The sequence below is a fragment of the Crocodylus porosus genome, unplaced genomic scaffold (assembly GCF_001723895.1).
Source record: "Crocodylus porosus isolate Cpor-Errol unplaced genomic scaffold, CroPor_comp1, whole genome shotgun sequence".
In the NCBI taxonomy this organism is placed as follows: domain Eukaryota; kingdom Metazoa; phylum Chordata; order Crocodylia; family Crocodylidae; genus Crocodylus; species Crocodylus porosus.
This window is the reverse complement of record NW_017728949.1, coordinates 21,031,297-21,043,466: the sequence shown is the minus strand read 5'-3', so window position 1 is coordinate 21,043,466 and position 12,170 is coordinate 21,031,297. Positions and strand designations below refer to the sequence as shown.

Here is a 12,170-nt window from a genome sequence, read left to right as displayed (position 1 = left end):
TGGCTGCCTAACTAGAAATGCTGTTGCCACTGCCAGGCAGTTGGTTTTAAACTTTGGGTGGAACAGGAATCAAAGTGGGGTGCAACCAGGGTTCAAATTATGGGGGAGCTTGGGGGGACGGGGGAGCCCTCCCATAAGAGATAAGAGCCCCTCTGTAAGATTTGAACATCATAACTGGGGGCGGGGGTGGTGGTGTCAGAATTCATAAGTAATAAGGAATTTATCCTTATTTCAGATTCTTTGACAAATGAAAAATGGCTACTGTAGGTGAGAAGGTAAAACTGTGTCTTATGGCTAGCAGAATTGAAAACCATATCAGCTGTGAGAAGAAAATGGTGGCTATGTTGAAGTCTAGCATTGTGTACTCTAGTTGTCCTAAAACTTTAATAAATTGGCTTTTAAATGCCGTTTACAGATTGTTTCTATCATACCTACAACCTAAGTTGTTAAAGTTTAGAAGTGCACAAGGACTTTATGGAGACCCTGTATTATTGTTTAAACACGACTTGCACATTTTTAACAAGGGAGTTCAATAGCTCGTCATAGGTCAGAGAGAGGCCAATGCTATTGTAGGCTATGCACAGGTATTGTACAATGAAGTACCAGAAATAGGTCTATTGCATGTATCTTGAGTACTTTACTGCTGTAAGCTCTGCAGGGAGCCACATTACCAGTGTAACTATAGGCCACGTGTGGAACCGCTGGCACCCTGTGTACCTAAGTAGCCACCCATGACTCCCCCAAAGGAACCCAATAGCTGATGGGTTTTCATACCCATTCCTCCAACTGCTTTCAACAGTATGCTCCTTCCCCAGCCCTTTGCTCCCCGCCCCCGTGACACACTCAACTGCCGTGGAACCTTCCCCCAGTGGCCGCCTGCCGCCTGCCAGACCTCCCTTGCCAATTTACCAGTCTCTGCGGCCCCCGCCACCTTTGCTTGCCATGTTTACCATGGCTGCTAGGGGAAATCAAAGGCATAATGAGGATCATCAAGGGGACTGAGGAAAATTAAAATACCTAGACCAGTTTGATAGGACTTACCTAAAGGAGGATTTAAGAGACAGAACAGGTCATGTTAACAACCTACAAATAGGGTAAAAACAGAAAAAAAAGGAATCAACTGGCAGGTACAACTAGGAGCGATGGAATCAAAATAAGAGATAGAAAACTTACGCAAGCTATCAAGAAGAGATTCCTTGCTGTGCAGTGGATGCGACAGGAAAGCAGCGTCCGAGTGTTTATAGAAAAACATGAAGAAAGCCCACATAAAAAAGTAACAGCTTCAAGTTCTTTAGTTGCTAATACGCAAAACACAAACGGCACTGAACTACTTACTTTCTTTTTTTAATCTGAATGAGAAACATTAGAGGTGGAAAAAGACACATTTTGAGAGACACTTACTCTCCAAAAGCAGCTGGCTTAGCTCTCAGGGTTCAGACATTTCAGAAGACTGGGAATCCCCTGAAGTTTATTTAAAAAAGAAAGAGCATGGTTTCTCGTAGATATTTCTTAAGATTTCTCCTTCTTCCTGACACCATCAGTTTCCCATGTCACCATGGAAACAGAACGGCATGACTTCACTGGCTCCTAATGTTCATTCCGACTTAAAGAGAGAGTGCGCACACAGATCCACAGGCGTAGGGCTGGAAGAGACCTTGTGAGATCATTGGGTCCAGCCCCCCGGTCTGGGCAAGAAAAACTGCTGGGGTCAAAAAGCTCCAGTGAGGTGCGCGCCCAGCCCAGTCTTCTGCCTGCACCACCCCCACTGGAAGTCTATTCCGTGAAGTTTTTCCTTATATCCAGTCTGAAACCTTCTTCTAGGGGTTTATAACCATTGCTCCTGGTTTCCCCTGGGGTCATTGGCAATGCATAGGGGGTGCATGGATGAAAGTGCACCCCCTGTGAAAAGGCACTGCTGACTACCGACAGCGCCTGCAGGCAGTCGCCATTCCCGCCCCCCTCCGCTGACACCGCCGGTGAGCGGTTTGTGATCGCCGCAGGCCGCCACCAACGCTGCCAGCAGCGTCTGCAGGTTGTTGCCAGTTGGCACTTGCCCCCCCCTTCGAACAGCGCCATGGCTGCCTGCAGGAGTTCCCTGCTTGCTGCCAGCGGGAGCTTGCTGCGCCCTTGCAGCCTCCAGGGACATGCAGCATTCATGCCTGGCGTGCTTTGTTGAATAGTTGTCCGCCTAGCCCCTGATATACTGGTAAGCTACCACCAAATCCCCCCAAAGTCTTCTCTTTCCTAGGCTGAACAGTCCATTATCTGTCAGCCTTTCCTTGCATGGCTTGCTCTTCAGGCCTCTAGTCATACGAGTGGCTTTTCTCTGGACTGTCTCAAGCTTCTCCATATCCTTGAAGTGTGGCGCCCAGAACTAGCAGTACTCCAGCTGTGGCGCCACCAATGCCCATGTCCTATTGTTAATAGCCCTTTCACACCAGCCTTTCTGAAATTATTGGAGGGTTCACAACGAACACATACTGTAGGAATGGGAGCAGAGAGAAGAATAAGTTCAAGGCTTCAGAAAAGAACAGCGATTTAAGATGTTTTAGTTCAGATGAAAGATCCTGAATTGATCGTCATAGATGCTCATGGCTTCCGTTTAGCAAATAAACCAGTGTGGGGCAGCCATGAGCTGATGCAGACATCCTTATTTTGGCCTACTGGTGCTTCATTTTTACAATAGGGGTACATTTTCCTCAAGAATCAAACTGAAACCATCACTTTTTTAAAAATGGATTTGTAAATAACCTTCAAGTGGTCACAGCTCTTGGACAAAAACACTTGTTCTCCCTTCTTTCCTATATTGGCGATATATTTAGATTGCTTCAATATCATAAGGCAAATACAAAATCCTGGCAGTCCTTGGCTGACTCTTTCAGCCAATGCATCTTACCATATGCTCCGCAAAAGTGACCATATGGAGTGTCAAGGTCTCACTCGAGCACCTCAACTCAGCATTTGGTGGCTCCTTCAAAATCTGGGCCAGGAGTTGTTGGATTGTCAACTCTGGATCTGCAGGAATCCATTTGTTCACCTCAACCAGAAAAGCAACAACATCTGAGTGAAAGGGAGGATGTAGATCACTAAGACAAGACTTTCAGAGCAGATGTTTTATTTTCTCCATGTAAGGTAGCCATTCCTTCAGTTCCACGATGACCTGCAAGGCTTTTTTTTTTGCGCTTTCAGAGCTTTATAAATAAATGAATGATTTTCTTGGCGATCCAACAAGACAAAGAAACTTAATGTAATACAGTCAGTTGCTCGAAGTAAAGGCATTTTGTAGGTACTGTGGGTTATGTCAATATCTGCTGATGCCATTTTAATAGTGCTGATCAAGGGGATATTTCAAGTAGGAGTGAGTATATTTTCTATCTGAACCATCCTCCCTCCAGTAAATGAAAAAAATAAAAGCTAATGATAAAATCCTAAAGGATAAAAAACCCCCAAAAGATGGACAAAACCTGGCAATTTAGGAGGAGAAATCATCAAATTATGCTACAAGAGACCAGTGGCCTTACAGGCAATATAGGACGATTAACCTTAAGTTTAAGGGTTAAATGTTAAATTGAGATTCAGGTCATGACATACATAGGTTTTATAACTTGAGTGCCTCAGATCAGCCAGCAAAAAATGAAAGTCCCAGTAGGTTAAGCCTGTAACCATTTCTGCTGGTAGAAACAATAATACAATTATAGTGAGAGCCTACTAGGTAGGGCTGTGCAAAACTTCGGTAGCCAATTCAATTTCGGAGGAGGTTGAGGTTCAGCCTGATTTGGCAGCCAAATCTCCAAATTGGGAGACCAATGAAAAGGTCTGAATTGAATTGGAAACCTCCAAATTGATTTGGAAAAGATTCAGTGCTGCTTTAGAGAGTCAGCCATAGACTAAACAGGAAGCAGTCTTTAGCACACTGGACACAGCTGCCTCCAGCTGGTAAGTCTGTTGTGGTGGGTGGAGTGGGAAGAAAAGGAGCATGGGGGAGGAGGGAGGGATTTGGGCTGGGACAAGCTGTCCAGCCAGGGGAGGAGGTGCAGGACACGGGTGCATAGCACTGGGAGTGGGGGCTATGCCTTGCCCCCTTCTGCTTGGAGCAAGCCACACCTGAATTCCCCCACCCCCTGGGCTGGGCGTGCTGCTACTGCTTGCCCAGCTGGGGCACAAGGGGTATGGGAAAGCACGATGCAGGCAGTGCTTACATCCCATGCCCCCATGCCCTAGTTGGGCAAATGGCAGTGGCACCTGTATCCTGCACCCCCACCCCCCCGCTACCACTTGCCCAGCTGGGGGGGAGGGGCACGAAGTAGGTGTGGCTCACTCCGGGTGGAAGGGGACAAGCAGCAGTAGGGCAGAGCTCCTGCTCCCAGCACTTTGCTTTTTCTGCTCCCTGGCACTTTAAATTTAATGCCAGCCAGGGCTCCCAATAGACTCAAGCAGTGGTTGGGGCTGCTCTGTTTATGGCCTTAGGATGGGGAGCATGAGGGCACGCGGGGCCTCTGCACATCTCTGAATAGACACAGCCACAAAATGCATTTTAAAAACTCTTATATGGAACGTGCATACATGAAGGAGATCCACACACAGATATTAAGAAAAAGGAGGGAGGAATTGCCAGCCATCAAAATAATTTAGTTTAAATTTTTTCTCCCATTCTGACAGATATTTAGTACAATTCATGTCATGATGGCAACTACCAGGAAGAAGGAAGTAAAAATCTTGATTACATCCTTCCTATAAAAGGCCAAGCAGAAACTGGGGAGATTTGCTCTACATAGCAGGTGATGAAGTAACCTGCTACTTACAAAAGCTTATGCATATCTGGATTTAGTTAGTTTATAAGGGGCAAATCTACCCTGCCTTCTCCTTGACTTCAGACTAATGTGGCTAGTTAACTCTCTAAAGAGATCCCTGCTTTCCAGCCCAAAAAGAAGCGAGGCCTTGGGTTTGGGGTGGGGAAGTCCAAGGCTTGCTAGTAGGAGCTGGCAGAAAAACAGAGAAAGCTGGCTGGGTTTACACAAGTATGAGGGAGAGATGTCTAAAGTCTCCCTTTGCTTCTTGATAGGTTTCACCCTACTGCTAAGTGCTCTTAGTAGCTGCAAGATGAACAAACAAGCAAGTACAAGACAACATTAAGCAGGTGTCAAAGTACCTGTCTTTAATAGTATAATAAAATGTCTGGAATAAACCACACCATATAGCCAATGTAATGTAAAAAGGCATGTTATACATATTTATTATCAAATTTTACATTCCACTATAAAACAAATATTTAAGTGCAAAAAGCAGATGAACAAAAAACCCTTGTATTTGTAGATCCCAAAGTCTGCACAAATATCCTGTGCAACTAGACAGGATTCAGATCTCAAACCTTTGCTCAGCATACAGAAGTATGCCGTTTTCATTACAGTTGACTTTCTTCTAACATCCCATTTTACCATCTCTGTGTATTAATATCATACAGGTTTGTAAGAGGTTTACACCAAAGAAGTTCAGCTAGGAAGACTTAATAGCCCTCAGTTAAATGTGTACTTTACCAAAGTATATGTAAAAACATGAATAAGGCCGACACTGCAGGAACCCCATTCACTTGCACCTTCTGAGGGTCTTCCATAATAAAAGCAATGGCTAACTTCCCTTTGCTACCTGTACCTCCAATTTTTGTTCCACCCTGCAGTTTGTGGCTATAGGGCCACTCTCAAATGTAATTATTACTTGCTGTCTAAGACACCCTGAATTTATCATCAATACCCTTTTACTGAAGCTTAGCTTTCTCAATCCTGCAAATGCATAGTCCCTGCTGGGATGCAGACAAATTGATCATTTTTTCTGAAACACCAGCAACTAAATATGCCATCATCATCAAGAAAGCCATTCTCTAAAAGCTGCCTTCCCAGATTTGGCACAAGCCTTTGCTACATCCTCCAAGTTTAATTTTCCCTGACACTGAAAATTAGACAAAACAGATACGAGTATCCATGATGTAAATTTGCAAGATAAAGCTTCAACAGTATTGCACCAAAGCTTTGACTCAATGGATAATAACAGATCCCACATTTCTGTACATGCTCTGCTTTCATTGTCTTCCTGCTTTAGGCAGGTATTTCATGACAAACTGTTCTACAAACACTTTATTAGACATCTCCATACCATGGATTAGACCAGACCAGATTATACTTTTTTTTGGCTGAAATACCCTGACACTCAAATCAAAACAACTTTTAAAAAGGCTTCACTCCATTTGGACAAACATGTGTTTAAATTATTGTGCTTTTAAATTAACTCTGACAGAAATGTGGTCTGTGAAAGTCTAAGTTAGCTGACTTGCTTTTTCTGCTGATAATAAGCATATGTAGCAAACATCTGTAGCAATTCTAAGCAAATCTGCTTAGAAATACACATATTAATTCTAAATTATTGAATACATTTAAAAAGCTACTTGCAGTTTACAGTTATTTCTATAATAAATGTACATAAACTGGACATTAACTTGGGACACTACGGCCTTCTCTGAATATACAAGACTGTCTGACTTGTCTACTACTTCATCACTGTTTCCCTACATATCTGCAGTTCACTAGACACTTGGTTCCTCAGACAGCAAATAAAACACCCCCTTTCCATTTATCTTGCTTACCAAGGCAAAGCCTGGCACGAGTCTCGGGCACTACAAACCTTGGGGGTGGCAGGGTGGAACCAAGCGAAGACAACAAACCTGAACTGGGAACACTTGTCACTTATACCAGAATTAACCCGTATAAAGCATTTTAAATAAGTTCCTTCATGTAATATCTTTTTAAAGTAGTACAGGATTTTGCTTAGTGCAAAAAGGCAACTACCAACGCTACTGAATGCTCTTGGGCATGGCACCTTAGGATCCATGCATAAGCCTGAAGTATTTGAGATTTTTTATATATATGTTGATACTATATCCAAAAGCATCACTAACATACAGAAAGGGCTGGATAAGTAGGAAAGGATACTTCATGAAATAAGACAAAACAACTTCACAGTAATTTTCTGTCCTCTGCTATTTAAAGCTCCTATGTTCATCCTGGCAGTGGCCAGAACTCAGATTAGGATAGGTGTGCCCTTGACAGTTATACCTGCTTTCCCCAATATATTCCCCAAAGGTGTCAGCTTGGAGCCTGACCACCCTTACTAAGCAAAACTGTTACAACATGGTTATGGGCAAAACTAATCCTATCATGGTGTGGGCTGGCCAATGTGAATGAGACTAAAATGTATTAAAATCCATACCAGAAACTGTTCCAGTGCAGGTAAAGACCATCCAGCCGAAACAGTTTGAAACCCTGGTTTGATCTTTCAGTGTGGTGTGAACCTTCATAGTATGCATGCTGGTCTAATCCATCACAAACGACACTTGAGCAACTTGAGTCCATTTTGGTTGTTTGGATGAGTTGCAGAGAGATGGGGCTTAAAACCACAACAACAGCAGTTCTCTCCAGATACCATTAGGTTACAAATGAACTGTTCTATGACACAGAGACTAAAGCCTTGCTTGCACCAGGTTTACCAGCAACGGTCCATTCCCTTGATCAGCCTGGGGAGGATATCAGCATGTCACTACTTTATAAACCATAAAATAGTTCAGTGGCTGGCAACCTATGGGTATAGACTGGAGTTGGCCTGCCAAGTGATCTCATCTGGCTTGCAGCTAGCAGGGGGAATCTGGAGCTGGCAAGGGAAGCAGGTGCACAGACTGGGCACATGGGAGCATAGGAGAAATGGTGGCTGGGTCGAGAACACAGGTACCTGGGTTGGGAACACAGCGAGGGTGGGTGGGGAGCTGGCAAAGGGAGTGGGCAGTAAAGGGGGAGCACAGAATAGGAACATGCAGCTAGCAAGGGCCAAGGGAGCTGGGCAGGCAGATGGCAGGAGAAGGTGGACTGCCCTAATATGGCTTGCTGCTCCTGCAAGGTTGCCAACTTCTGGAATAGATCATTCAAATATGCCTAGAACCTCAGCAAAGAATCAAATTCTTATGCTTAGTTACAGCTAGAATTTTCCCCAAACCTAACACAATAAGGGTTGAAGTGTCCCGTCAACTGACATACAAAGGACAGAACTAAATTTTACAATGCACAAAGCGTCTCTTACTAGTTTCATTGAGAAACAGGTTTGGAAGTGTTCTCCAAAGGAGATACAGATCACCTTCTAATAAAAGTAGCAACCAAAAGCACTAGTTTCTAATCTTACTTTCTGCTTTAGTGCCAGGTCTTGAATATCTGTTTTTGTACTACATCGTTAGAGAACAGTTTTCCTGGATTGTTTTTTCAATGAAATTTGTTTAAGAGGATCCTACCTAGACTCAGAGAAGTGGACTTAAATGTGAAATGCATTATGTATATATATGCCTTTTAGAAAATGTTCTCTCAAAATGTAGAGAATATCCATATTTCAAGAGAAGAATCAGTCATAGAACTGCTCTTATCTTCTGTTATGTTCCCTGTTTGATCGAAGTACAAGTAATACCTGAATCAAGCACCTAGGTTTTACTACCTTTTGTAATATAAAAGTGTGCCTGAGATTTTTTTGTGCAAATAAAAGTTCTCATTAAAAATATACATAGTATACTTTGGAAAATTTTCCTAGCTTGACATAAAAGTTTTTCCTGTAATATGCAGTCTCCTGATTCAGTCTTCCTGACTGCACTTCCTTCAGTGTGCTTTTAACAGCCTTAAGAAAAGTTTGAAAAGAAACTATTCTCTTAATATGCCACTAGCACCATTGGACTTATCCAAAAATAAAAATCCTGACCCCAATTTCTGTTTTCAAATGGAAATAGTGTTTTCTATACAGAATTAAGTTTCTGAATTGGAAACGAGCCCTCCCCCAGAAAAAAAGAAGTTGTTCTGTACTTGTTGCTCACTAAGAAGAGGGATTTGCACCTATTATTTTTGTCTAGCACAAGACAACTATAGCGCTAAAAGAAACAACAGCATCTAAATGGCCCATTATGACCACTACAAATTGCTAAAGTAATCCCATTAATATGGAAAAATGAAAAAAAACATTACAATACATTATGTCCTCAGACACCAGCTTAAAGGTACAAATAGCAATAAATGCCTGTTTCTGTTTTTTCCTTTTGTTCAAACTACTAAGATGCATGAAGGACCTCAAGGCTTGGCTTTGGTTTTCTTTCCTTTGCTCTCTTTCCAATACTTTCTTCTTCAAATCTTTGTGTGTGTGCACACCTCTTCCTCAGCTCCTCTACTTTCCCCTCTCTTGCACCCTTCAACATGCACATGCCTTCTGCAGCTGCTACATATCAATCCGTGCCTATATCAGATATGTATCCTTTATGCATTGTCTTTCCTGATAAAAGTCTGTCACTTTTGGGTAAATCCGTCTTCCTTCAAGATACCCATTTTTGATGAGGATGTGAAAGCTGGAGCTGCAAGGGCCCCAATCATGACTGGAAGACTCTGATTCCTTCTCAGTCCACCCATTAAGTTGCTACCTGCACTTAAGAAGACAGCAGAGTCTTGCTTTCTCAGGCCAACTTCTGGCCCTTCATTTTTTCCATTGCCCCCTGCTTTAGGGGGTTTAACTGCTCTGACAATACCCAACCTCTTCAACCTTTCCACCAGGTTCATCTTCAGTTGGCCTACGTCAGGAGAGTTATGGGATGGCTTCAGGGCATACATCTCCTGCAAGAATGTTTCAGCTGGTCGAGATGCTAGGAAATTTTCAGAGAGATGTGCTCGAGACTCAAATGGCAAGGGGGAAAGATGAGAAGAATGAGAAGGAGAATTTGGTGGAGTGGAAGGAATGGGAAGGGTTTGTGGGGGCTGTAGCAGAGACAGTTTTTCTGAGATGGGATTATCATGAGCCTTGGCAGAAATGCCTTGTTCTTGCAGGAGTTTAGCCAGACTGCTAGTGCTGCTGAAGGTGGTAGTAGAGTCTCTCCTCTTGGTGAGAAATTCTCCAATACTCAGTCTGTAAGACATGGCTGGGGAGCTGACCACTGTGTTGATAGTACTGCTGCCACTATTTCCAAGTGACAATGGTATGTACGTGGAACTGAAACAGACACACACACGGAGTATCGTTATTACTGCACTTTCCTCTGGCATCTTTCACATAACACAGAGAAAAACAATTAAAAAAAATAAACAAAGCATGTATTCAGTGCAACTATAATAATGGCATCACTTAAGACATTCAGAAATATAAATCAAACAAAATCCAAAACACTGGAGAACCAAAACTGAGAAGAAAATTATGCAATGGTTTAAAAAGGTAGCAAACTGACATATCAATAGGTAAGTTTTACATCAACATATCAAATCCTAAAGGACCCAATATAAACCAACTTTGGGAGTTCTTAGAGTCCAGCACTTTTTTTTTACGTGTATTTAAAAAAAAAAAAAAATCTACCTCAATGCTTCAGAAAACATCACCAGATTGTAATTTGGAAGGTGGTGCAGTTTTCTGGAATACCAATTTATTGGGTGGAATAAGCAGAAAGTTTCAGACCAGACCCAGACTTTTTGTAGAAGAACTTGGTGAATTCACATAGGGTTTACTACATCAGATTAGAAAAGACACCAGCACCTTAAAATAGTATTTAATTTACAAGAATATCAGGCAACCAAATCTATGATCCAGCAGGCAGGCCATCTCTATCAAGTTGTAAATAATACTAAATGCCAAAGGTGGCCATCTTTCACAATATACCCAGAAGTATAAAGTGTGATCATCTCCCTGTATTAGACCAAATATTTACACAGGTAGCCAGAAGACCGTAACTAGGTTTTATTTAAAAAGTGAATCAAAATGTTTTACTAAGTTCACCACAACAGTGAATTCCATAATTTATATTTCCATTTAGCCATCCAAATTTGGTAATATCAAAACCACCTTTGTTCATTTTATGAGACAGTTATGGAAATCAAAAGGTCAACTGTCAGTGTCCTTCACTCTTACAATTACTGGGAAATTCTGGTACCCTTATTTTTCCCTAGACCTTTCCATATCTGAAGTTCATTTCCACATAGTAATGGTTTGATTCATACCTGGGGGTAACCTGAGTGATGTCAGAGGGGTGAAGGATCCTACATGTAGTGAAGGTGAAGGTGGAGTTAGTAGAGGAGAGACACTTCCCCGGGTTTGAGGCTGCAATATAGAAAAAGTCATATCAAATGAAGGCAGAAAAAGAAAGGGAAAAAAAATTTAAGGCAAGATACCATTAGTATTGGATTTGTTTTTCAATTTAAAAGGGAAGTCCCCCAAGGACAAACACGTTCAATTTAAAAGTTACTCATGTTGGTTAATTTAAAGAAGGTTCTGATCCCTTCCTTTGGAGGTTTTCATTACAAGATGACTTGAAATTAGGACTACTCAGTATTTAGTGGCTCCTGCTTTAACTTGCTTCAATTTGCTCTCAGTAGGTCCTGGACATAGGCAGTATTACACAGCGTTGTGTGTACAAGACTGAGTGTGGAACCTGGGCACACTCCCAATTCTGACAAAGCCTCCTACAGCATCACAATACAAATGATTGAGTCTCAGTTTTAGGTGTCAAACTGAGATAGAAATATGAATACGCCTCAGGTGTGGCAAGAACTAATCATTGTTTGTAAGGTGCTTGGAAGATGGAAACAATAGAAATAATTACATTAGTCATTCTGAAGGGTGCTTGAGTTAACATTTTCTAACTGCTGTCCTCTGAGACTTCAAGGAAAAACAGATTTGAGAGGTAATCTCTATGAACAAAATACATTCTAACATAAAATTGAGCCCTGCAAAGTAGTTTATAGGATCAGAGAACCAGAATTTTTAAATTAAAAAAAATTTATTTCTCAATGCTCCAAAAGACATAGAAATTACTGACTTCTAGCAGAAAAAGGAGAGCTTCCATATAACAAGTTTTAAATTTTTGAATAAAACACTTCAATTAAAAATAATATATATGTATATGTGTACACACACACACACACACACACACACACACACTTCTAAAAAATATAATACAGGGAGGGGTTGTCAACTGGGGGTACGTGTACTCCTGGGGGTAACTGGAAAGGCCCTAAGGGGTAGGTGTGGGTGGGCAAGGACAGAGTGCTGCTGCCTCCCAGAAGCAGGGGCAGAGAGAGGGCAGTGGCACCTTTCTGCAGGCTGCACAGGCACCACCCAGCTAGCCA

At 42.1% G+C, this 12,170-nt stretch overlaps 2 protein-coding genes across 7 annotated transcripts in view; both read right to left on the bottom strand.

Annotated features, from left to right (window-relative positions):
- ALS2CR12 (amyotrophic lateral sclerosis 2 chromosome region candidate 12) overlaps positions 1-1,543 on the bottom strand; it is a 28,479-nt gene extending 26,936 nt beyond the window's left edge. Inside the window, exon 1 of the mRNA XM_019554613.1 lies at positions 1,402-1,543. The gene's annotated coding sequence lies outside the window, so the exon portion shown is untranslated. The remainder of the gene's footprint in view (positions 1-1,401) is intronic.
- A 3,590-nt stretch (positions 1,544-5,133) lies between these two features.
- Positions 5,134-12,170, bottom strand: part of TRAK2 (trafficking kinesin protein 2) — a 41,006-nt gene continuing 33,969 nt past the window's right edge. For all 6 annotated transcript variants that reach the window (XM_019553818.1, XM_019553822.1, XM_019553823.1 and 3 more), the window contains 2 exons: positions 11,043-11,142; positions 5,134-10,047 (listed from right to left, as the gene is read on the bottom strand). In XM_019553818.1, coding sequence (XP_019409363.1) covers positions 9,354-10,047; positions 11,043-11,142 — 794 coding nt within the window. In that variant the 3' untranslated portion in view covers positions 5,134-9,353. The remainder of the gene's footprint in view (positions 10,048-11,042; positions 11,143-12,170) is intronic.